The sequence below is a fragment of the Diadema antillarum genome, unplaced genomic scaffold (genome assembly GCF_040938485.1).
Source record: "Diadema antillarum isolate AM-2024a unplaced genomic scaffold, OU_Dant_1.0 seq00001005_RagTag, whole genome shotgun sequence".
Taxonomy (NCBI): Eukaryota; Metazoa; Echinodermata; class Echinoidea; order Diadematoida; family Diadematidae; genus Diadema; species Diadema antillarum.
The window spans coordinates 303,464-328,802 of record NW_027271843.1 but is presented as its reverse complement, the minus strand read 5'-3'; the positions used below and the strand labels follow the sequence as shown (position 1 = coordinate 328,802).

The window sequence follows — 25,339 nt, the reverse complement described above, 5'->3', positions numbered from 1 at the left end:
TACCAGAAATTTACTGCCTCCATGATATCATGATGCATACATTTAAGCATCAATTAGTTGGTATTTATCACGTTATTGACCATTTGATTACTTGACTATTTCGCCAGGACTAGTTGTGACGCGGTAATGTTTGTGTTACGTAAAAACAAACCATTATTTACTAAATTGTATTTATTCCGTCTAAACATTAAAAAAGTAATCATTATAAGGTAACCTTTCGTGCTCAAATTCGCACCGCATTACAGAAATACTCAACATTACATTGCATATAAATAAATACAAGCAGTACATTTTGTGCAATCACGAATTCATGAAAGAAGAAATGTATGAGACCCCTTTCATATTCATTAGTATGCTTTTACAAATTATATTTATACAAACTTTACAAATATTACTTGTATATATATATATATATACTCTATACATGTATATAGTGTATTATATATATATATATATATATATATATATATATATAATTAGTATCATATATATATGTATATTTAGTATCATATATATTATATACACATATATATATTATTATAATTATAAACACTTTTTTCTGAACTTACAAGTTCTGGAGCGAAGTCAAATGCAAAAATACTTTCTCTGGAAGCGTGTATATATCGTTATACGATAGTGCCCTGGAAATAGAAAAGGGAAGCAAAACTCTCGAACTATTCAGACCTTCACAAGAGAAATCTTCTTCAACAATATCTCGTTATCTGCATTTGATATTATTGCCGTGAATTCATTATATCAAGTTTAATAATGTACATATTCTTTTGAGTACAAAAATAACGTAGATTCTTTAGTATTCACATATTTTGAGCACCAGAAGAGAAATAGAGCAAAAGTGGAATAAAAATCCCCCTCCTCCAATCAACCAATGATAATGTTAAATGAGAGCGCAAATATCAAGCGTAAAAATGAATTGAAATCCAAAGTCTTTCCCAGGAAGAAATATCTGAATACATTTTATGGCGAAAGCACCATTGTTGTCTGTTCATATGCTCTTCTCTAGTAATACCTAAAAACTAAATCAGAAGGTTTCATAATATATCAAAAAACGATATAGATATATAACTTCATATATGTTATTCAAACTGACATACTCAAACTTTCCATCGATGAATGCATAGCTATACTAGAAGTAGGATTTGTGAGAACTGTCAAAAAAAAAATCAGTGGAATCTGAAACACTGAAAAGAGTCATTAGATCACATATACCGACCTCTACAATCAATGCAGAAAAGGGTTTTTGAGGCAGAAAATGCGTTGGAGGAAAAACCTCTTAAGTGATTCTTCACTTGTCCGAGGATAATTGACGATGATGATTTCACGTCATTAAGTCTTCGTGTAAAAAGTAATTCATATATCTAAAAAAAAATCTATATCAGTCTCGGGAAATGGAGAATTGTAGATATTATGACAGTTCTATTCATGATTCTAATTGAAATTAAGTCTAAAGAGGAAGACTTTAAAATGTGAAGGAAACTTTGTCGAACAATGTCGAGTGCCTAATGGACAACCTCCATTGAATATAAATTCTACTCAGTCCTATCGTGCATATAGTGGGGAAAAAAATCCCGCCAGAAGCAAATACAAAAAGAATCAACCTAAAGACGTTATAATTCTATTCATTTGAAAAGTTAATGGGGCTCCTGGACAGTATTTTATTGTGTTTAAATATTTCAAAAAGCAATCTTGAACTGATGTCAAGCAACTTCGCTTCTTTTTCACTCACAATCTGAGCAGGTTTCCAAGCCCAGCAAAGCTGTCACTTTCGATTCGATTGATGCGATTGTAGGACAAATCCCTGTGAAAGAAATAAAGTATGGAAAAATGATAATGTCTTTAGCAACATATGAACAATACGCACAAAACGCTAGGGCAGGAATCTGTACGTTTGTGTGTACAAACGAAGCTGTAGTATTAATTTGACCGGGGACTCGGCCAATTAAGAAGGTACTGTAAATTTGCGCAAGATTTACACGAAGATGTGCGCGTATACACACAAACCACGCGATTTTGTTCTCATTTCGTGGCGGCATGCAGTTACTTTCTTGATAATATCTATTCTACTACTTCTTCAAATTCATAGAATCCTGAGTTGATCACAGAGAATTGTGTTTTCTTTTCCTTATATTAATCATCATTAAAGATTTTACGTTTCTGATATTTTCCTGGTTTATCTCAAGCCTTCATCTCATTCGCTTCTCCTCATACTATCTGAAAGATATTTTGTCAATCTTTTAAGTGGTTTTCTATTCTGGCGCTATTGGTCAGATTTCTATCGCTCCCTCCAATGCAGTCGTAAGTAAAGGTCTCTATACGTCGTTACCATCATACTCAACGTACTTTCTAAAAGAAATACTTAAAAGCGCAGTATACTTTCTCTACTTATATAACTTTCATTGATCATAATAATGTCTATAACCATCCCAAACAACAGTGACTGACTCCAAGTGATATATACAAAATGAAATGTATAAGATCTTATCTCCCACGTGGAGCGTACCTGGGACAAATCGGATATCAGTAAGTTCAAAACTCGTTCACAAAATTTTGTTTCCGAGTATTAAAGTGGGGACATTTGGCTGGCTTGACAAACGGGCATTTCAAGGTTATGCGATTGCTCAAGTCGTGATCGAGCTATTCTTATCATTCATGACACTATGAAATGCATTTCATTTTTTTTTTTTTTTTTTTTTGGGGGGGGGGGGGTCCTTTCATTCACCGACTTTGAGACTGCTACATTCTCATACATGAAGATAAGCTTATTAAACCATCTAGCCCCAGGAAATGATTCCAGCGGTTTGGTGCTTCAATTCTCAGAATTATTTACTACTTCTTGGTTATGTTTAGAAGGAAGAATTTCTGTTAACATATGGGTTTTCTCTCTCTCTCTCTCTCTCTTTCTCTTTCTTCGATTTCTTAAGCCTCTAAATTGCAACATTTTCACCTCATTCTTAAATTGGCAACACATTGTAGAGGATAAAAGTTCCTAACTCTTTCTCACGTTCTTTCTGAAACCTTGCAGACGGAATGAAGCTAACGAGTTCCACCTTTCTCCAGCGCGAGACATGTGCATACAGTGAAATCCAGAGATATGAATCTTCTGATGAAAGGACGACATTTCTTAAACCAAAATTCCTACAGGAGGTGGCGATTTAAGGAGGGGTGTGATATTAGATATCAATCGGATATGTTGCGTGCAATTTCATCAAATTACAAATACTTGTACACTCATATGTACATAGCATTGGTATATAGCATTTTTTTTTTGTACTTGCTTATATGGCACAAATGATCTTCCTTGTGGAGCAAAATTACAGAACAACAGTAGCAAAAGCAACTACAATATGTCCGTGCAAGTTGAAGTATTTACATTCATAAGTATGAAAAACACATCGATAACAAAGTATTGAGCTTACAGAGTTCGTAGGGAAGTCAAATTGATGAAGGTGAATAATCCCACGTCAGAAATGTTATTAGATGACAGCAGTCTGTAAAGATATTATACACGGGGAAAGACATAGAATCAAACAAATGAAACAAAATCAAAATGTGATATAAAACGAACTCGCGATATTATAGAACTTTATAAGTAAAACGATGTCACGCCAACGAATGCAATGGAAAACGACTGCACATGATAGGTCTTTGTCGTAAGGAGTTGATGAAAATGGATTTGCCTTTGGCAACCGGAAACACTTTAAGAAAATAAAAAGATATTATCACCACTTTTGTTTAGAAGGCAATTAGGGAGCTGAAGGTCGCAGCTTATGGTGTGAATATTCAAACTTGATCAACCAACGCAATTAGGACAATTTGCTCGTCCAGCAATTGTGGTGGTTTCGTGACATTCTCACTTCCATCCCCATCAGCACTTGTTGAGCAAAGAGCGGGACGCAGGACTCTTTCCCTTGATAAATATTTGCATTTCCACCGAGGGCGCACACACACACGCACGCACACACACACAAACACACACACACACACACACACACACATACACACAATAAATGGGCAAAAACTGCTTAAAGTCAAAATGTAAATCATGGTACACACTAAGAAAAAAAGGTTCAATAAGGGAGCTAGAAGGGTTCGAAGTCGCGGAAATGGGTGCAAATTACACGATTTGCGAAAATGGTGGAACTTTGCTTCTTATTTGGTTCATTTGGGGTTCGATCTTGCCATGGTCATTGACGGTGCAATATTGCGCCCCAAACTAGTCTCAAAACAAAGACCTCCTATGGTGTTGCTCGACACTAAAATGCAATATTACATATCCTTGTGCTGATATTATGAACATATATTTTTTGATATCAGCAAACTTAATTTTCTTTCATATTCTATAATCATTCATCGAGAGTATATTTTCAAATTAAGTTGAGTCCATGATGAAAGGGGTCTACTAAAAAAAAAAAAAAAAAAAACTAACGTAGAATACCTGATTGCTTGTTTGGTATTGACCAATCACATTGTACACATAACCTAGGAGGTTTAACAGATGAAGTTCCAACTGGCTGTAATTATTCAAATAGTCGTCAGATTTCTATTGCTGTACAAAACAATTCCACAGGTGCATTTGTGCCTTCGCTGATCGGTATTCGATGCCGCCGTCTCGCTGAGCAATCTGAAGATTCATTTTGGACGTTAACATAATTTTGGCTATATTTTGCTTGTTTATCTATTAAATGAAATGAAATCCTATACTTTAAGATAAAAACATATAAAGCAAAAGTCAATTCTGAACAGAAATATTATTGTGCAAAAGTTAATCTTAATCAGAGCTGTTTCATGTGAAAGTGTTTAAACTGCACCTGGATAGCCGGTTTATTTTATCACTTTTCCTCATGATTCTGACAAAGCAAACTGCTATGAATCTTCAAATAGAATTCTTTATCAATAGATACATCAGATTACTGCCCAGGCATGCCTATTAGAATAATGTTCGTTTTATTTCATTTTTTTTGCGCAATTTCTATTCGTGTATCCCCGTGTCTTTAACATTCACCTAACCTATCTCTTATTGGTTGGGATGTCGAAACGTAATTACCATTACAAAAACATATCTTCCTGTTTGTGGTTCATTCTAGCTAAGGTGCAATATTGAGCCCATAACTAGTCTCAAAGAAAGACCTATATGGTGTTGATCGACACTTGAATACAATATTGCATACCGTCGTGGTGCTACTATGTACATGTTCTTTTTTTAAAGACATCATAAAACTTGATGTTTTCCCATAATTTCATAATCAATCATCGGAGCATTTTTAAATGAAGTTGAGTCTTTGATGAAAGGGTCTGCGAACAAGCTAACGAAGAGTACCTGACTGCTCGTCTGGTATTGACCAATCAAAATGGAATATGTCACAGCACATGGGCGTCACCAGGGGGGGTGCGTTGGGTGCGAACGCACCCCCCTTCAGATCCTCAAAAAAAAAAAAAAAAAAAAAAATCAGTCTGCGAGCGACCTCAACGCCGGACGCAAAATAATTATTCTTTTCTATTTTTTTTTTTAGATATTTGACACCAGGGACACACACACACACACACACACACACACACACACACACACACACACACACAAATCGTCGGCAAAAACAATTCGCACCCCTGGTTCTGGCAGCACTGATTTTATACATATCTATCAGTATTCTACAGTGTTTACTATCTATCGACCGTATCGTACATCCGTGCGATACGGAGCACTTACACACGTTTGCATGTACGTGTGCTACTTACAAGTATGTAGGGACTATGTACGTTACTTCTGACCAATCCATATTGCCAGCCCAAGAGCGAGCCTTAGCCTCATAAAAAAAAAAAAAATGAAAAAAAAATGGAGGGGCAAGCATATCATTTTGCCCACCCCCCCCCCCCTCTCCATAATTCCAGAGACGAGAAGATTTTCTTTTTTTTTTGACAGAAAAACAAAATGTTACCCCCATAAAAATATTGGAGGGGCAAGCATATTTGAATTTTGCCCCCCCCCCCCATAATTAATAATTCCCGTAATGAGAAGATTTTCTAGCTTTTGAAAGAAAACAAAAATGTTGCCCCCATAAAAATATTGGAAGGCAAGCGCACCATTTGCCCCATCCCACATAATCATAATTCCCGCGATGAAAAGATTTTCTTGCTTTTTTGTTAGAATTTAAGAAATCTGTCCAATTATTTCACCCAAAAGCAGTGGCGTAACTACGGAGGGGGGGGGGGGTGCGCCCCCTCCCAATCCGCTGGTTAACAAAAACAAACAAAACCTACCGACATAGTAGTTCAAGTGTTAGTAAACTGCTTTTTGAATGAAAGGGTGATCAAGAAATAAGATATTTTTTCTATGATTTCTTTAAACCATAATTAAATAGGTATATAGTGTGAAACATTGTTCAAAAAACCCGAACGCGACAAAAGATTGTGATTTAGCGTGATTCCTGGTTGGCATTCTGCATATTATAAGCAGGATGTGCGCGTGTACTCAGTACATCCGAACGAAGAGTCGCTACAATGTTGCGCAATGTGATGTAGAATGTACACCTTTGTACCTCACGCTTCGTTATATCAAAGCGAGATCATTGATTTTGCAGTGTTGCTTTACATACTAAATGTCTTGCATTGCCAATAAAAAGACTTGACCTGGGCTAATTCCTAACTTTTCCATGTATATAATACGCACACACAAACAAACACAATTAGTTTAGGGAATGCTCTAAAGTGCAGATTTTGGACATCCTTTCCACGACGCCACCTCGCTGGTCATAGCTCCCCCAGTCATGAACATAAACCCACACCCTTGACTACAGTGGCGGATCCGGGGGGAGGGGCGCACCGGTCCCCCCCCCCCCTTTAATTTCCAAAGAGAAAAAAAAAATAATATAGCTTCAAACGACAGTTTTTGGACAGTAAAATGTCAAAATTTTCAAGCTCGCTCGCTCCTCTCGCTCGCATTTAGTCGTAATGCCATTCTCCTGAAGTTGCTGCCAGTAATTGCCGGCAGTTGCGCCTGGTGCGCCCCCCCCCCCCTTTGATTTCCAAAGCGAAAAAATATAGCTACAAACGGCAGTTTGGGGACTGTAAAATGTCAAAGTTTTCAAGCTCGCTCGCCCGTTCGCTCGCATTTAATGTTTATGCCATTCTTCTGATGTTGCTGCCAGTAATTGCCTGCAGTTGCGCGCGGTGCCCCCCCCCCCCTTAATTTCCAAAGCGAAAAAATATGGCTTAGAACGGCGGTTTTTGGACTGTAAAATGTAAAATTTTCAAGCTCGCTCTCTCCGCTCCCTCGCATTTAATCGTTATGTAATTCACCTGATGTTGCTGCCATTAATTGCCAGCAGTTCCGCCCGGTGCCCCTCCCCCTTAATTTCCAAGACGAAAAAATATGGCTAAGAACGGCAGTTTTTGGACTGTGAAATGTAAAATTTTCAAGCTCGCTCGTTCCGCTCGCTCGAATGTAATCATTATGCTCTCCTGATAATGCTGCCATTATTTGCCAGCAGTTGCGCCCGATGCGCCCTCTTAAATTCTAAAGCGAAGAAATATAGCTACAAACGGCAGTTTGTTTTTTACTGTAAATGTCAAAATTTTCAAGCTCGCTCGCTCGCTCGCATTTAATTGTTACGCAATTCTCCTGATGTTACTACCAGTAATTACAAGCATTTAGGCCCGGTGCGCCCCCCCCCCTCCTTTATTTCCAAAGCGAAAAAATATGGCTACAAATGGCAGTTTTAGGACTGTAAAATGTCAATATTTTCAAGCTCGCTCTCTTCGCTCGCTCGCATTTAATTGTTATGCCATTCACCTGATGTTGCTGCCAGTAATTGCCAGCAGTTGCGCCCGGTGCGCTCCCCCTTAATTTCCAAAGCAAAAAAATATGGCTACAAACGGCATTTTTTGGACTTTAAAATGTCAAAATTTTCAAGCTCGCTCTCTCGCTCGCTCGCATTTAATTGTTATGCAATTCTCCTGATGTTGCTGCCAGTAATTACCGGCAGTTGCGCCCGTTGCGCCCCCACCTCTCCTTTATTTCCAAAGCGAAAAAATATGGCTCCAAATGGCAGTTTGGGGACTGTAAAATGTCAAAGTTTTCAAGCTCGCTCTCTTCGCCCGCTCGCATTTAATTGTTATGCCATTCACCTGATGTTGCTGCCAGTAATTGCCAGCAGTTGCGCCCGGTGCCCCCCCCCCCCTTAATTTCCAAAGCAAAAAAATATGGCTATACAATCGGCAGTTTTTGGACTTTAAAATGTCAAAATTTTCAAGCTTGCTCGCTCGCTCGCTCGCATTTAATTGTTATGCAATTCTCCTGATATTGCTGCCAGTAATTACCGGCAGTTGCGCCCGTTGCGCCCCCACCCCTCCTTTATTTCCAAAGCGAAAAAATATGGCTCCAAATGGCAGTTTTGGGACTGTAAAATGTCAAAATTTTCAAGCTCGCTCTCTTCGCCCGCTCGCATTTAATTGTTATGCCATTCACCTGATGTTGCTGCCAGTAATTGCCAGCAGTTGCGCCCGGTGCGCCCCCCTTAATTTCTAAAGCAAAAAAATATGGCTATACAAACGGCAGTTTTTGGACTGTAAAATGTCAAAATTTTCAAGCTCGCATTTAATTGTTATGCAGTTCTCCTGATGTTGCTGCCAGTAATTACCCGCAGTTGCGCCCGTTACGCCCCCACCCCTCCTTTATTTCCAAAGCGAAAAAATATGGCTCCAAATGGCAGTTTTTGGACTGTAAAATGTCAAAATTTCCAAGCTCGCTCTCTTTGCTCGCTCGCATTTAATCATTATGCCATTCTCCTGATGTTGCTGCCAGTAATTACCAGCAGTTGCGCCCGGTGCGCCCCCCTTAATTTCCAAAGCAAAAAAAATATGGCTACAAACGGCAGTTTTTGGACTTTAAAATGTCAAAATTTTCAAGCTCGCTCGCTCGCTCGCTCGCATTTAATTGTTATGCAATTCTCCTGATGTTGCTGCCAGTAATTACCGGCAGTTGCGCCCGTTGCGCCCCCACCTCTCCTTTATTTCCAAAGCGAAAAAATATGGCTCCAAATGGCAGTTTTTGGACTGTAAAATGTCAAAGTTTTCAAGCTCGCTCTCTTCGCCCGCTCGCATTTAATTGTTATGCCATTCACCTGATGTTGCTGCCAGTAATTGCCAGCAGTTGCGCCCGTTGCGCCCCCTCTTAATTTCCAAAGCAAAAAAAAAATATGGCTATACAATCGGCAGTTTTTGGACTTTAAAATGTCAAAATTTTCAAGCTCGCTCGCTCGCATTTAATTGTTATGCAATTCTCCTGATGTTGCTGCCAGTAATTACCGGCAGTTGCGCCCGTTGCGCCCCCACCCCTCCTTTATTTCCAAAGCGAAAAAATATGGCTCCAAATGGCAGTTTTGGGACTGTAAAATGTCAAAATTTTCAAGCTCGCTCTCTTCGCCCGCTCGCATTTAATTGTTATGCCATTCACCTGATGTTGCTGCCAGTAATTGCCAGCAGTTGCGCCCGGTGCGCCCCCCCTTAATTTCCAAAGCAAAAAAATATGGCTATACAAACGGCAGTTTTTGGACTGTAAAATGTCAAAATTTTCAAGCTCGCATTTAATTGTTATGCAGTTCTCCTGATGTTGCTGTCAGTAATTACCCGCAGTTGCGCCCGTTACGCCCCCCACCCCTCCTTTATTTCCAAAGCGAAAAAATATGGCTCCAAATGGCAGTTTTTGGACTGTAAAATGTCAAAATTTCCAAGCTCGCTCTCTTTGCTCGCTCGCATTTAATTATTATGCCATTCTCCTGATGTTGCTACCAGTAATTATCAGCAGTTGCGCCCGGTACGCGCCCCCCCCCTTAATTTACAAAGCACAAAAATATGGCTACAAACGGCAGTTCTTGGTCTGTAAAATGTCAAAATTTTCAAGCTCGCTCGCTCCCCTCGCTCGCATGTAGTCGTTATGCCATTCTCCTGATATCGTTGCCAGTAATTTGTCGTTTCACACCGTCATTCCATAATCCATTTATAGGGGGTACACCCCCTCCGGCACTTCTACACCCTCCCCCACCCTTGCTCGCTCCCTCGCATACTAACCCCCCTCCCCCCACCCCCCCCCCCCCAAGATGAAATCCTAGTTACGCCGGTGCCCTTTCCCCGCTTGGTTTCCCTAAAAAAAAAACAGTAAAAGTCTAGGGATTGAGAGCTTCCTATATTCCAAATGTCTGTCCAAAAAAATCTCGTAAACATTTTAGTGTCAAAACGCACCCCCCTTGAATAAATGCTGGTGACGCCCCTGCAGCATTCCCTGCATGCTTACTGTGCGATGATGGAGTCAAACCCTACTACACGGTAAAGATTTTCGTTCCGACTCGATTTCGGAACAGCCAAAAAAAAAAAAAAAAGTAAATATTTTTTCAAGGCCCTCAAATCTGGAATTCCATCCACTCTGATGTGAAATGTAAGAAAACGGTACAAAGTTTTAAGAAAGCTTTCAAACGTATTTTACTTGAAAGGTTTTCTGGAAGTTACCAATATCATTTTACGAATTTATAAGAGACTAGCAAGATAGGGTGTGTTTGTTAAAATGACATCTTGCGTATTGTTAATGTGCGCTGGTCCATGTTTTTGTCTGTATGCATGTGTGTGTATGTGTGAGTGTGAGTGTGTGTGTGCCAATGTTTTTCTCTGTATATACAATGTATTTACTTTTCCGGGATTAGTTTTAAATAAGGCCAATTACCTTCTCACTCACCCCTTCACTTGATATCTTTTGCTGTTTGCTTTGTTTGTTTGTTTGTCACATTGTCATTTTATACTTGTCATACCATTGTCACATTTTATGTATGCATATTTTATTAAGTGAAAATAAATGAAATGATAAAATAAAATCATTTAGAGAGCAAAATCGCGGATATATAAGGGTGCAAACTACATGATTTATTTTTAAGGGTTGATTTTTTTCCCCCTTTTTCATGGATTCATGCACGGTAAAGCCTAAGGGCAAAATGCATGCACATGAAAAATGTAAGCGCATGTTTTCATGTGCATGCAAACACCACATTTTAGAATGAATAAAGACTAGCTGTGATAGTGGAATTTCTCATGAATAAATGATAAAGCATTCAAAACCTGGCCATTGTTCAACAACATTGTCAGGGTGTTAACCACATACTCCCATACACACCCATTGACCCCTGTGCAAAGTGAAAATTTTGTACAGAGGGTTGGAAATAGAGCAAAATCTGTAACCTAACTGTGAAATTGATCATGGATTTCATGAAACTGATTTATGTTCTAAACCACCTCCAACAAAATTGTACATTATACAACTATCACCCATATCAATGACAGTGTTATCTGATATATAGTTACAGAATTATTAAGAATCAAAAGTGGAAAATGTTTTTTTTTAAACGCCTATTAATCCATAGAATACATTCGATGCAAAATAATGATATGGATGTTTCCTTAAGTGTCAATTCGCGGACCCAGTCGTTTGGTCACCTGGTGTGAGTATGTTCATTCTTTTCTTGAACATGATTTATGAATTCAATGAATTGTTGAGTCGTGCGAACTTATGTGCACATAAGTTGACTCCCAGATGGCTCATTGTACAGCTCGTGCATGCGTGTTTGAGCTGAGCATCTAGCGCAAATTCCATTTCCACGGCAGATCAACTCTTCTGAGGCTTTTCGTAGCGGCTTACTGCAACTCTGACTTCAACATTATTTTGTCCACTTCATAATATCAAGACCCCGCAGATTCTTACTACGTGGAAAATGGTGAGTTAAAACATCATCGTAAAGCATGATTTGAAATATCCACAATGTTTTGACCAAGGCCTTACTCTCGATATTACCCTTCATCAAATTCCTTGTAGGCTATCTGTTATGTTTTTTCGTTGTATAGCCATGTCTTATAATGTAGGCTTGTAGGCAGTGATATTGAAATGTTCATTTTAGAGTTCTGTTAAAATTGGCTAGTTTTATGCGTGCTGTTTTCTGTTTTATTTTGTTTTGTTTCGTAACCATTCTGTGGAATTAGATCAGCTTTAACGATTAAATGTCTTGCTAAAGACGTCATGGCATTCCGATTTCCGATTTCCGATTTCCGATTCATTTATTGTTCATTTAGAAAATTCTTTTTGTTGGTATATGGGCGTGCACATAGGAATATCTACATACATGCATAAACTATGTTAGTTTATGTAATATAATATATCATATTAATGTACATGTACACATTATAAATGATACAATTTTCACTACATACACACTTACACAAGCATAATTTATACTCACAACACAGTGAACACATACATCATCACAAATTTCAAATAATTCTTTATATTTACCGATCAACAACAAAACAAAATATTTAAGAAAACGTGGAATCGGATATTCAGTATATAGGAAGTGTATCCTTTACATAACCCTTACGCCCCCCCCCCCCCCACCACACACACACACACACATCCCCAAGGATAATACGTCGCGTCGTGCCATACCACATTTGATTAATAACGAATAAAAGGAACGGAAGTTGATGAATAATTGTTGATAAACTTATGGATAAATAGACCAGTGTACTAACTAAACTGATAATGGCAAACATTGCACGCTTATTTTTATGCTGGGATAATTCTCTGTAATCAGGTAGTGTTAGTGGTGGACTTAAGTACACCCTGTATGCAGCAAGGCAGTGCATAAGAATTGAACTATACATTAAGCTGCCATGGAGAGAGTTATGTAGTCACATTTACATAAGTCAGCTCTTCTACAAAATTATTACACACGCATGAGCAGTGGCCTTGAACTCATGACACTTGATTTTCCTTTTCAGGTATTCAAGAAAGATACGATATGATGAAGTTGCGCGCATTCTCCTGATCACGTAAACTTATATGGAATTCTGAAGGACAGAGTGATTCCTCAACAGAATATGTAAGTTTCATTAATGGATTAATCCGTAATATATGTATTTTAAGGTTATTGATTCATCTAGATTTTCAGCATGTGATATCCGTGAAGTATATTATATTAAAGCTTATTATTACACATGAACGCAGTTTTATCAGTTACTAATACGTAGCCACCGTTTAGTGGGTTGCGGAAAATTTGATAAGACTATAGTGCAATTTTTGATACCATCTATAATCGAGAGATATGTTACTCAAGTGGACCATTGTGATCATTCATTCTTGCCTTTTGCGTTCTACGTCTTCTCAGTTTTTTTGGATTTTTTCCTGAAAACTCCATGATGGATTGTCACTCATAAACAGGCAGCATCTCTACCCCGCAAGAATCTTCAAATGCCCTGAATAGCCATTTTTTTTTATTTTTTTTTGGGAGGGGGTAATCTTCTTTTCTGTAACCAGTACTATTAAAGTAAATCAAATCAATGTTATAAATAAGTAGAGGGGGCTATATTTTCACTTTTTGTGTGTGTGGTAACAGGATTAGAGGTGTCAACCATAACGGGCATCATTACACCCATTGCCATGGCCAACATCCGGACCATCATCTGTGGCAAGCTCAGCAACGGCTGAATGGCTGAGGTCTATAAATCTTACTCCTTTCCTAACTGTGCAAAATATACAGCAAACTCATGTTAAATTGGCATGTAATATGATGTTGTCTTACTTTGTTATTCTATGTTATGAAGACTTTGAGTTGGTTAGGAAAAATGTGGGAATATTTGAATATGCCCTATATATGCAAGCCTACATAAAAGGTGTGTATTTTCATCTCAGTCCGAATTCGCCACATTTCTTTTTTTCAACATGACTTTACTCAGGCTATTCCACATCTATTCTTTTTTTTTTCAGCTCTAACTAAGTGATGTCTGCATGCTGTCTCCTAATTCCCCGTCTGCTTGGAGAGGACATGCTGTATGTCTGTGACAAAGTAAGCGCTGCATTTTTTTTTTTTTATGGGAGACGGGAATTCCATTTGCTTTGTGACTAGAAATATAAGAGGAATATTTCTTTGCAACATTATTATGTTTTACTTATATGACAAAGAGCTGAACTAAATCTATCCGACCGGATTTGTTTAGAAACCAATATCAGAGCTTAAAGGGATGGTATAGTATTGGTGGAGGTGAGGATTTGGGCTTTTTTGTGATATACCAAGAACCTACTTATGAAATAATAGAGAGTATGCCATTCTAAGAGGAATTCTAAAGATTATTTGATGAAAATTGGTTTTGAAACGGATGAGGCATCCAAAACAAAGTAAAACGCAGCGATCGTGATAAAAAGTGGGTCCTACATTATATTATTATTGCTCTGTTATGGATATCGCAGCTATTTCAAAACCATTTCTCATTATCTCAGCAAAAGATGTTAGAAACCTGAAGTAGATCTCAACAAAAACTATACAGTCAATTTAATTTTCCATTTTCTGGTCAATGGTCATAGTTGCAACCTGTTAGTTTTAATATGTAAGCAACAAAATTGAGTAGTGTAAACGACCTATTTCCTTCGAAATTTTATTCAGTCATTATTTATTCATGCCAAAATCTCTTTCAGAACCTGGCAGGACTAAATCCCACAATCTTCACTGTGAATGCTGCGCACTAGTAAAATCTCTTTCAGAAACTGGCAGGACTAAATCCCACAATCTTCACTGTGAATGCTGCGCACTAGTGACATCACTCTTTGGCTGGATGGTTGTGAAAACTGCCCTAATTACCCACGCCGATGAAAATCGGCAGGGGGTTATGTAAAGGGTTCCGTACGTTTGTTTGTTTGTTTGTTTGTTTGTTTGTTTGTTTTTTTTTGTTTGTTTGTTTGTTTGTTTGTATGTTTGTTTGTTTGTTTGTTTGTGTACAAGATAACAAGAGAACGGGTATACGGATTTGCACGAAATGTTCAGGGAATGTTTGGATAATGACAGGAAAGAATCGATTAGATTTTGGTGATAATCGGTTGACCCTTGCAAATTCTGTGTGACCTTGAAGTTTTGACCCCATGGTATAGTGACCATTCCGAAAATTTCCCGTTTCTCACTTTGCGATTTTCCGCTACCATACGAACACATAAACTCCCCAACGATCCGACTTCGCTGCTCAAATGTTCGTAAGAATTCCGAAATTTACGTTTAGGCCTGTTTGAGGGACTATGTCCTTCTAGATTTATGAAAGTTCGTTCTCCGTCATCACAAACTGGCCCGTATTTTGATGATTTTTCAAATTAACATTGATTGTTTTTTTCGTTGGAGGAGCATTTTGCTCGGTCGCAGTCACACTGCACGATATGCGTGCTCAATGTCAATGCGTGTGCAAGGCCGCTGAAAATGCATCGCGCTCTACACTGTTGGTGCAAAATTGCACCGGGGACGTTGCGGCGCTCGTTGGTGGCCGAATACTGGTGCAGTAGACATTTGCATTCAACCCTTGCATTGAATAATTCCCGTAGACACTAATCATAGGGGTAATTGCCTAGGGGGTACGTAAATTTTGTTTTTCTTTTTTGCTTTTGTGGATACCATCAAAGATCGTACACTCATACGACCTTTGATATTTGATGATTTTTCAAATTAACATTGATTGTTTTTTTTTCGTTGGAGGAGCATTTTGCTCGGTCGCAGTCACACTGCACGATATGCGTGCTCAATGTCAATGCGTGTGCAAGGCCGCTGAAAATGCATCGCGCTCTACACTGTTGGTGCAAAATTGCACCGGGGACGTTGCGGCGCTCGTTGGTGGCCGAATACTGGTGCAGTAGACATTTGCATTCAACCCTTGCATTGAATAATTCCCGTAGACACTAATCATAGGGGTAATTGCCTAGTGGGTACGTAAATTTTGTTTTTCTTTTTTGCTTTTGTGGATACCATCAAAGATCGTACACTCATACGACCTTTGATATCATCACACTCTCGGCTTGCTATAATCAAAATATCCCGCAAGAAAACGGCGTATTTCTCGATTTTTAGCGCTTTTTTCCGCGACCCGTCGCGTAGTCAATACTCTTAAAACTGGACTTAATTCGCGCGCGCTTGGAAAAGTTCCGATTCTGCACTTTTGACGGTGGAATTTGGGATTTTCGATGGATTTTTGGAGGAGACTTAAGGACTTTCCTGTACGTGAATGAGTGTTAATACCGTATGTGTAATGATGTGATTTGCGTGTGATGTGACAGGGGCGTCACCAGCATTTATTCAAGGGGGGTGCGTTTTGACACTAAAATGTTTACGAGATTTTTTTGGACAGACATTTGGAATATAGGAAGCTCTCAATCCCTAGACTTTTACTGTTTTTTTTTTAGGGAAACCAAGCGGGGAAAGGGCACCGGCGTAACTAGGATTTCATCTTGGGGGGGGGGGGGTGGGGGGAGGGGGGTTAGTATGCGAGGGAGCGAGCAAGGGTGGGGGAGGGTGTAGAAGTGCCGGAGGGGGTGTACCCCCTATAAATGGATTATGGAATGACGGTGTGAAACGACAAATTACTGGCAACGATATCAGGAGAATGGCATAACGACTACATGCGAGCGAGGGGAGCGAGCGAGCTTGAAAATTTTGACATTTTACAGACCAAGAACTGCCGTTTGTAGCCATATTTTTGTGCTTTGTAAATTAAGGGGGGGGGGGGCGCGTACCGGGCGCAACTGCTGATAATTACTGGTAGCAACATCAGGAGAATGGCATAATAATTAAATGCGAGCGAGCAAAGAGAGCGAGCTTGGAAATTTTGACATTTTACAGTCCAAAAACTGCCATTTGGAGCCATATTTTTTCGCTTTGGAAATAAAGGAGGGGTGGGGGGCGTAACGGGCGCAACTGCGGGTAATTACTGACAGCAACATCAGGAGAACTGCATAACAATTAAATGCGAGCTTGAAAATTTTGACATTTTACAGTCCAAAAACTGCCGTTTGTATAGCCATATTTTTTTGCTTTGGAAATTAAGGGGGGGCGCACCGGGCGCAACTGCTGGCAATTACTGGCAGCAACATCAGGTGAATGGCATAACAATTAAATGCGAGCGGGCGAAGAGAGCGAGCTTGAAAATTTTGACATTTTACAGTCCCAAAACTGCCATTTGGAGCCATATTTTTTCGCTTTGGAAATAAAGGAGGGGTGGGGGCGCAACGGGCGCAACTGCCGGTAATTACTGGCAGCAACATCAGGAGAATTGCATAACAATTAAATGCGAGCGAGCGAGCTTGAAAATTTTGACATTTTAAAGTCCAAAAACTGCCGATTGTATAGCCATATTTTTTTTTTGCTTTGGAAATTAAGAGGGGGCGCAACGGGCGCAACTGCTGGCAATTACTGGCAGCAACATCAGGTGAATGGCATAACAATTAAATGCGAGCGGGCGAAGAGAGCGAGCTTGAAAACTTTGACATTTTACAGTCCAAAAACTGCCATTTGGAGCCATATTTTTTCGCTTTGGAAATAAAGGAGAGGTGGGGGCGCAACGGGCGCAACTGCCGGTAATTACTGGCAGCAACATCAGGAGAATTGCATAACAATTAAATGCGAGCGAGCGAGCGAGCGAGCTTGAAAATTTTGACATTTTAATGTCCAAAAACTGCCGTTTGTAGCCATATTTTTTTTGCTTTGGAAATTAAGGGGGGCGCACCGGGCGCAACTGCTGGTAATTACTGGCAGCAACATCAGGAGAATGGCATAATGATTAAATGCGAGCGAGCAAAGAGAGCGAGCTTGGAAATTTTGACATTTTACAGTCCAAAAACTGCCATTTGGAGCCATATTTTTTCGCTTTGGAAATAAAGGAGGGGTGGGGGCGTAACGGGCGCAACTGCGGGTAATTACTGGCAGCAACATCAGGAGAACTGCATAACAATTAAATGCGAGCTTGAAAATTTTGACATTTTACAGTCCAAAAACTGCCGTTTGTATAGCCATATTTTTTTGCTTTAGAAATTAAGGGGGGCGCACCGGGCGCAACTGCTGGCAATTACTGGCAGCAACATCAGGTGAATGGCATAACAATTAAATGCGAGCGGGCGAAGAGAGCGAGCTTGAAAATTTTGACATTTTACAGTCCCAAAACTGCCATTTGGAGCCATATTTTTTCGCTTTGGAAATAAAGGAGGGGTGGGGGCGCAACGGGCGCAACTGCCGGTAATTACTGGCAGCAATATCAGGAGAATTGCATAACAATTAAATGCGAGCGAGCGAGCGAGCAAGCTTGAAAATTTTGACATTTTAAAGTCCAAAAACTGCCGATTGTATAGCCATATTTTTTTGCTTTGGAAATTAAGGGGGGGGGGCACCGGGCGCAACTGCTGGCAATTACTGGCAGCAACATCAGGTGAATGGCATAACAATTAAATGCGAGCGGGCGAAGAGAGCGAGCTTGAAAACTTTGACATTTTACAGTCCCCAAACTGCCATTTGGAGCCATATTTTTTCGCTTTGGAAATAAAGGAGAGGTGGGGGCGCAACGGGCGCAACTGCCGGTAATTACTGGCAGCAACATCAGGAGAATTGCATAACAATTAAATGCGAGCGAGCGAGAGAGCGAGCTTGAAAATTTTGACATTTTAAAGTCCAAAAAATGCCGTTTGTAGCCATATTTTTTTGCTTTGGAAATTAAGGGGGAGCGCACCGGGCGCAACTGCTGGCAATTACTGGCAGCAACATCAGGTGAATGGCATAACAATTAAATGCGAGCGAGCGAAGAGAGCGAGCTTGAAAATATTGACATTTTACAGTCCTAAAACTGCCATTTGTAGCCATATTTTTTCGCTTTGGAAATAAAGGAGGGGGGGGGGGGCGCACCGGGCCTAAATGCTTGTAATTACTGGTAGTAACATCAGGAGAATTGCGTAACAATTAAATGCGAGCGAGCGAGCGAGCTTGAAAATTTTGACATTTACAGTAAAAAACAAACTGCCGTTTGTAGCTATATTTCTTCGCTTTAGAATTTAAGAGGGCGCATCGGGCGCAACTGCTGGCAAATAATGGCAGCATTATCAGGAGAGCATAATGATTACATTCGAGCGAGCGGAACGAGCGAGCTTGAAAATTTTACATTTCACAGTCCAAAAACTGCCGTTCTTAGCCATATTTTTTCGTCTTGGAAATTAAGGGGGAGGGGCACCGGGCGGAACTGCTGGCAATTAATGGCAGCAACATCAGGTGAATTACATAACGATTAAATGCGAGGGAGCGGAGAGAGCGAGCTTGAAAATTTTACATTTTACAGTCCAAAAACCGCTGTTCTAAGCCATATTTTTTCGCTTTGGAAATTAAGGGGGGGGGGCACCGCGCGCAACTGCAGGCAATTACTGGCAGCAACATCAGAAGAATGGCATAAACATTAAATGCGAGCGAACGGGCGAGCGAGCTTGAAAACTTTGACATTTTACAGTCCCCAAACTGCCGTTTGTAGCTATATTTTTTCGCTTTGGAAATCAAAGGGGGGGGGGGCGCACCAGGCGCAACTGCCGGCAATTACTGGCAGCAACTTCAGGAGAATGGCATTACGACTAAATGCGAGCGAGAGGAGCGAGCGAGCTTGAAAATTTTGACATTTTACTGTCCAAAAACTGTCGTTTGAAGCTATATTATTTTTTTTTTCTCTTTGGAAATTAAAGGGGGGGGGGGACCGGTGCGCCCCTCCCCCCGGATCCGCCACTGTAGTCAAGGGTGTGGGTTTATGTTCATGACTGGGGGAGCTATGACCAGCGAGGTGGCGTCGTGGAAAGGATGTCCAAAATCTGCACTTTAGAGCATTCCCTAAACTAATTGTGTTTGTTTGTGTGTGCGTATTATATACATGGAAAAGTTAGGAATTAGCCCAGGTCAAGTCTTTTTATTGGCAATGCAAGACATTTAGTATGTAAAGCAACACTGCAAAATCAATGATCTCGCTTTGATATAACGAAGCGTGAGGTACAAAGGTGTACATTCTACATCACATTGCGCAACATTGTAGCGACTCTTCGTTCGGATGTACTGAGTACACGCGCACATCCTGCTTATAATATGCAGAATGCCAACCAGGAATCACGCTAAATCACAATCTTTTGTCGCGTTCGGGTTTTTTGAACAATGTTTCACACTATATACCTATTTAATTATGGTTTAAAGAAATCATAGAAAAAATATCTTATTTCTTGATCACCCTTTCATTCAAAAAGCAGTTTACTAACACTTGAACTACTATGTCGGTAGGTTTTGTTTGTTTTTGTTAACCAGCGGATTGGGAGGGGGCGCACCCCCCCCCCCCCCTCCGTAGTTACGCCACTGCTTTTGGGTGAAATAATTGGACAGATTTCTTAAATTCTAACAAAAAAGCAAGAAAATCTTTTCATCGCGGGAATTATGATTATGTGGGATGGGGCAAATGGTGCGCTTGCCTTCCAATATTTTTATGGGGGCAACATTTTTGTTTTCTTTCAAAAGCTAGAAAATCTTCTCATTACGGGAATTATTAATTATGGGGGGGGGGGGGCAAAATTCAAATATGCTTGCCCCTCCAATATTTTTATGGGGGTAACATTTTGTTTTTCTGTCAAAAAAAAAAGAAAATCTTCTCGTCTCTGGAATTATGGAGAGGGGGGGGGGGGTGGGCAAAATGATATGCTTGCCCCTCCATTTTTTTTTCATTTTTTTTTTTTTTATGAGGCTAAGGCTCGCTCTTGGGCTGGCAATATGGATTGGTCAGAAGTAACGTACATAGTCCCTACATACTTGTAAGTAGCACACGTACATGCAAACGTGTGTAAGTGCTCCGTATCGCACGGATGTACGATACGGTCGATAGATAGTAAACACTGTAGAATACTGATAGATATGTATAAAATCAGTGCTGCCAGAACCAGGGGTGCGAATTGTTTTTGCCGACGATTTGTGTGTGTGTGTGTGTGTGTGTGTGTGTGTGTGTGTGTGTGTGTGTCCCTGGTGTCAAATATCTAAAAAAAAAAATAGAAAAGAATAATTATTTTGCGTCCGGCGTTGAGGTCGCTCGCAGACTGATTTTTTTTTTTTTTTTTTTTTTGAGGATCTGAAGGGGGGTGCGTTCGCACCCAACGCACCCCCCTGGTGACGCCCATGTGTGACTGTAGAACCAAAGATCGTACACTTCAGTGTACGATCTTTGGTAGAACTCACTGGCTGGTGATAAAGCACACTGGCAATTAAGTGGCCGAATTCTGGTAGATGACCGAATGCACATTATGTTTACCCCGACTTTGTACTTAGGCGTGGGTCTGCCGCCTTTGACGGCCCCTCTCTAGTTCCTGTATACAATCGTGTCTTCCTTCGCTACAATGTTTGCGGCCTTCTGTGCTCTGTGGCTTTGAGTATCCCAAACAAGGCAGAAACACTCGATGCATTCTTCAGCAGTACATTGCAAGCCTTGATGTGAACAGGCAACTATCACGAAAAAAAAAAACCTACGGCATTTCATTAACAATATTGTTCAATAATTGTCTTGATATAGTTTACCAGCCTAAAGTTGTCATGGTGTATATACTTTTACAAGGAATTGTCACCAGAGAAATGATGTTGTTCAGGTTGTCCTTCCGTTCGTACATCTGCCTGTAATCGATTATGGCAACGTTGTATCACGAAGGGAAATGAAACGAAGAGTACAAGTGGACAAGTTAATGCAGGGAGATTACTTTAGCAGTTGAACACATCGTGACTAATTGAGGAATATCCGAAAATCCGTTGAAGAGCTATGTATACATATATCTAGAGTTTCAGTGCCGCCATTACGAGATGAGAAAGCTACATCTTTGACGTCAACCATGGAAAATTATATAAAGAAATATAAAGAAAATAGGCATAGTTTCACGTTTCTAGCATTACAAAAGGAGCACTTGATTTACTTCTTCCAGAAAGGGGGGGGGGGGGGGGGGGTAATATTTCCCTTAACATTATGGCAACGCCAAATAAGTGGAGGCAATTTGTACTTTTCATTTAGAATCAGATTTTATGGAATTCCCTTGGTATTTTCTTCATATACGTTTCCATACATGAAAGTGACAATGAAACTTAAAAAAATGCATAACTTCCACTGGATCATACGAGTTTCCATGTTCACTTATGTGTTCTTATGATATTGCTCCAATCCACGGGTGCATTTGGGTTTCATTCCCCTTTTATACTGTTTGAGGTATCCAAATGAAACCTTGCATATGTATGTACGATTGGACGAAGTTACTTCTACCACCTTGTGGGTGCCAGCGTTCAAGGTCAAATATTGTAGGTCATTGTCAAATTCTACAATGTCATTTCGTGCTCTTTCTTTGTATCTCACCTGGTAAGCACTGTCGACATAGTATTGTGGTGTTCTTTTAATAACTTTCCACACTTTTGAGCTATATGACCACCAAATTCACTCCTCAGATCATCTAAAGATGGCTGTCAAGTGTTGATATTGGGGAAGTCCGACTCCGTCAACAGTCAAAAAGTGATGAGCTTACATTATTTTGAAAACCAGTGTTATCACAAATTCGAGATGGTGAATATTTGTGAAGCTTCCGTTTCTAATTCATACATCATCAGCATACCTCATGATTAGAGACTTTGGCAACAGCGTGTAAAATTCGCAAATTTTTATTTTGTGCCTTATTTGCTGAACAAACGTGGTAGGAGTACTACAACCTGTTAGGCAATGTAGCGGAACAATAACTCTATTATTAGCGTTATAGAATAAATGACAATGATGTAGTTCTGAAGCATACTTTTCATTAGATACTTTTGCAATGACTCCATGTATATTTTTAATCGAACTAGGTATATAATGACCAATGACTTGTACTTGAATAACGACAGAATGATTCGGTGAGGAAAGTTTTCTGTCACGTCATTAGGGAGAAGGGAACGTGTCAATATTATGCTATTTGTTCCATAGTTATTTCTGAAGTGGTTAAATGTATTTTCCTAAAACGTTTTTCATTTTATATATACCTACGTTGCATCCAGATGCCTATTCGTTGAAAAATTTGGGCAATGTATTCAAATGTCAAAGATCATACGTTAATGGGCCTAGGGTATACAACATTTCACTAGTTGTTGTTGTTGTTGTTGTTGTTGTTATTGTTGTTGTTGTTGGTGTTGTTGTGTTTGTTTGTTTTTTGTTTTTTTTTTTTTTTTTTGGGGGGGTACACGGTTCAAAGTGTCCTGAAACCTTGTATAACACATGTATTTAGTTATGTATGATGCCAAACTGTTCCCGCTCATACAAATGCAGCCGTTTCAAGGAAATAACATAAGATTATTCTTATACGCCATGATTTGGTAATGCTTAAGTGGTTCATAAGAGTCCAGTGAAACTGTGTATAGAACAAAAAGTGGATTTGACAATGGTATACGATATCCGCAATTTACTCTTTGACGGGGTCTATCATCCGATTAATATGTATAAGCACGGTAGTCCCCTATTCGGAAACTACAAGTTAGATAAGCTGCATTTATTTTGCACGCGACCATGGCGTTATAGCCAAAGGTGATCTGCAAATCCCTGTATGCCTACAGAGGATTGGAAAACGTAACAACTTTCTGTGTATAGAACAACGAAACAGAAACTGGTGCATGTATTATTTTCAGTCACTTTGTTAGTCATTATGATGATTTGCTCATTGCAGTTCCGGAATCTCAGCTCGAGGGACTCGAATTGATCCCAAATCAGTCGGAATGCGTGTATCACCCAAAACAAAATCTGAATACATAACTGCGATTCTGCCTAGTCTCCATTGGTAGCCCATAAGGGCTGGTATCAAGTTCGATTTTCATGTTATAATTATACCTTGTATTTAGACGTTTTCATCGAAATGCCCGTATACCTGTATACGGTATATGCGTATGTCAATTAAGTATCTAAACCATAATAAATTGTAGTCGTAATCTAAGTGCCAAGAATCTCATGATTTGAATAAGTGTGAACCCCAAGACATGTCGTGATAAGGACTTTAAAGGTAGGGGATACCTTTTACAGACCTCCCAAAATGCAGCAAAACATTAAACATGAACCTCAGGGGACTTGTTTAGGCCACTGCTGAGAAATTTGGAAGTCAACAGTTATCTACAATTTGAATAATGCACAAAACTCAACTACTCAGTAGTTCTGTGTGTCAGCCACACTTAAGCCTTTTTGTTGCAGTCTTCTGTATTTTTTATCTATAAACATAAATCTAAAAGTATAAGAGCTGATGTAATAACATATAGAGTGTGTGGCAAGAATGCATATAGAAATGTTTGTAAGTTTTGATGAACTTTCTTCACAAAATATACATGATGGACACACATGCAGTGCATGGGTCTGCAAAGCTAGCCTAGTAATGTACTGGAATTTACGGTGAGCCCCGAAAAAATTCAATTCAAAATCTAACGGTCAATAAAAATGTACTAAATGTTACCTTCCACTTTCAATACTTTATGGGAGTTTCTAAAATGATACTCTCTTCAACATACCACTGTATTTATACAACTCTTCATTTAAGGCATGCAAATGGGATTCCCTACCTTTAAGACAATTGGCATCGTCATTATAAAACAAACTCCTAATTGTAAGACATGTTTTAGATTTTAGATAAATTCATGTCTATGCTGGAAACATATCTTTTTGATGATTCATGATGACGTCACTGTTACATGAATATTGTATGCATGGAAATATGTAGGCCTATTCGTTTAAATGCATACAAACAACTTGTTAAATCCTCTTACATCTTTTTTTTTATAGATATGGTGCATACTTTAGAAATGTAAGTAGCATGCTCTTGTTTTTTGAGGCTTTGTGTACTGGTAAGAAGCATATCTTATTCTTATAGATTATGTGAATAAGTACGTATTCAAGTACGTTTTGAATAAAACGTATCCAGACAAATGTATATCATATTTTTACCTCTTCCTTCATGCAGATGTATACTCTTGCCTATAGAGGGTTTGTTAGATAGATAGTGATAGTGCTCACCTTATTGGAAAGGTAACTGAGTAAATATTTGGTTTTAGTATGTCATTCAAACACAACTATAAGTTAACTTCTACATTAACATTTCAAAACTCAAAAATTCCACGCACACATTTCATGATTCACATGATCCAAATTACACCAATCCTATTTACTTTGCAGCGTGCAACAACAGCATAAGTTTGATATACTGAGCAAACAGGCTTGCATTAGTTCGCACTATTCAAGGTTTAAAGTAGTTAAGTAACCAAATTGTACCCGGTTATGTGATGCTAAGTATATACCTTATAGGTATAATGTTGCAAATATGTGGTGCTTATTTCATCCACAACTGCTGCAAAATTGCTTCTTTAAAGGAGCCAATCAGTGTCACTGCCTGTTCCTCTAGAGACGCAATATTGCCCAGTAATCTCAAGCTTCACTTGAGGTTACTGGGCAACATTGCGCCTCT

General features: G+C 39.4%; 1 protein-coding gene across 1 annotated transcript in view; it reads right to left on the bottom strand.

Moving 5' to 3' along the window:
- The window catches only part of LOC139742559 (uncharacterized), a 71,461-nt gene that overhangs the window by 14,123 nt on the left and 31,999 nt on the right, over positions 1-25,339 (bottom strand). Inside the window, exon 6 of the mRNA XM_071653091.1 lies at positions 3,435-3,506. Coding sequence (XP_071509192.1) covers positions 3,435-3,506 — 72 coding nt within the window. The remainder of the gene's footprint in view (positions 1-3,434; positions 3,507-25,339) is intronic.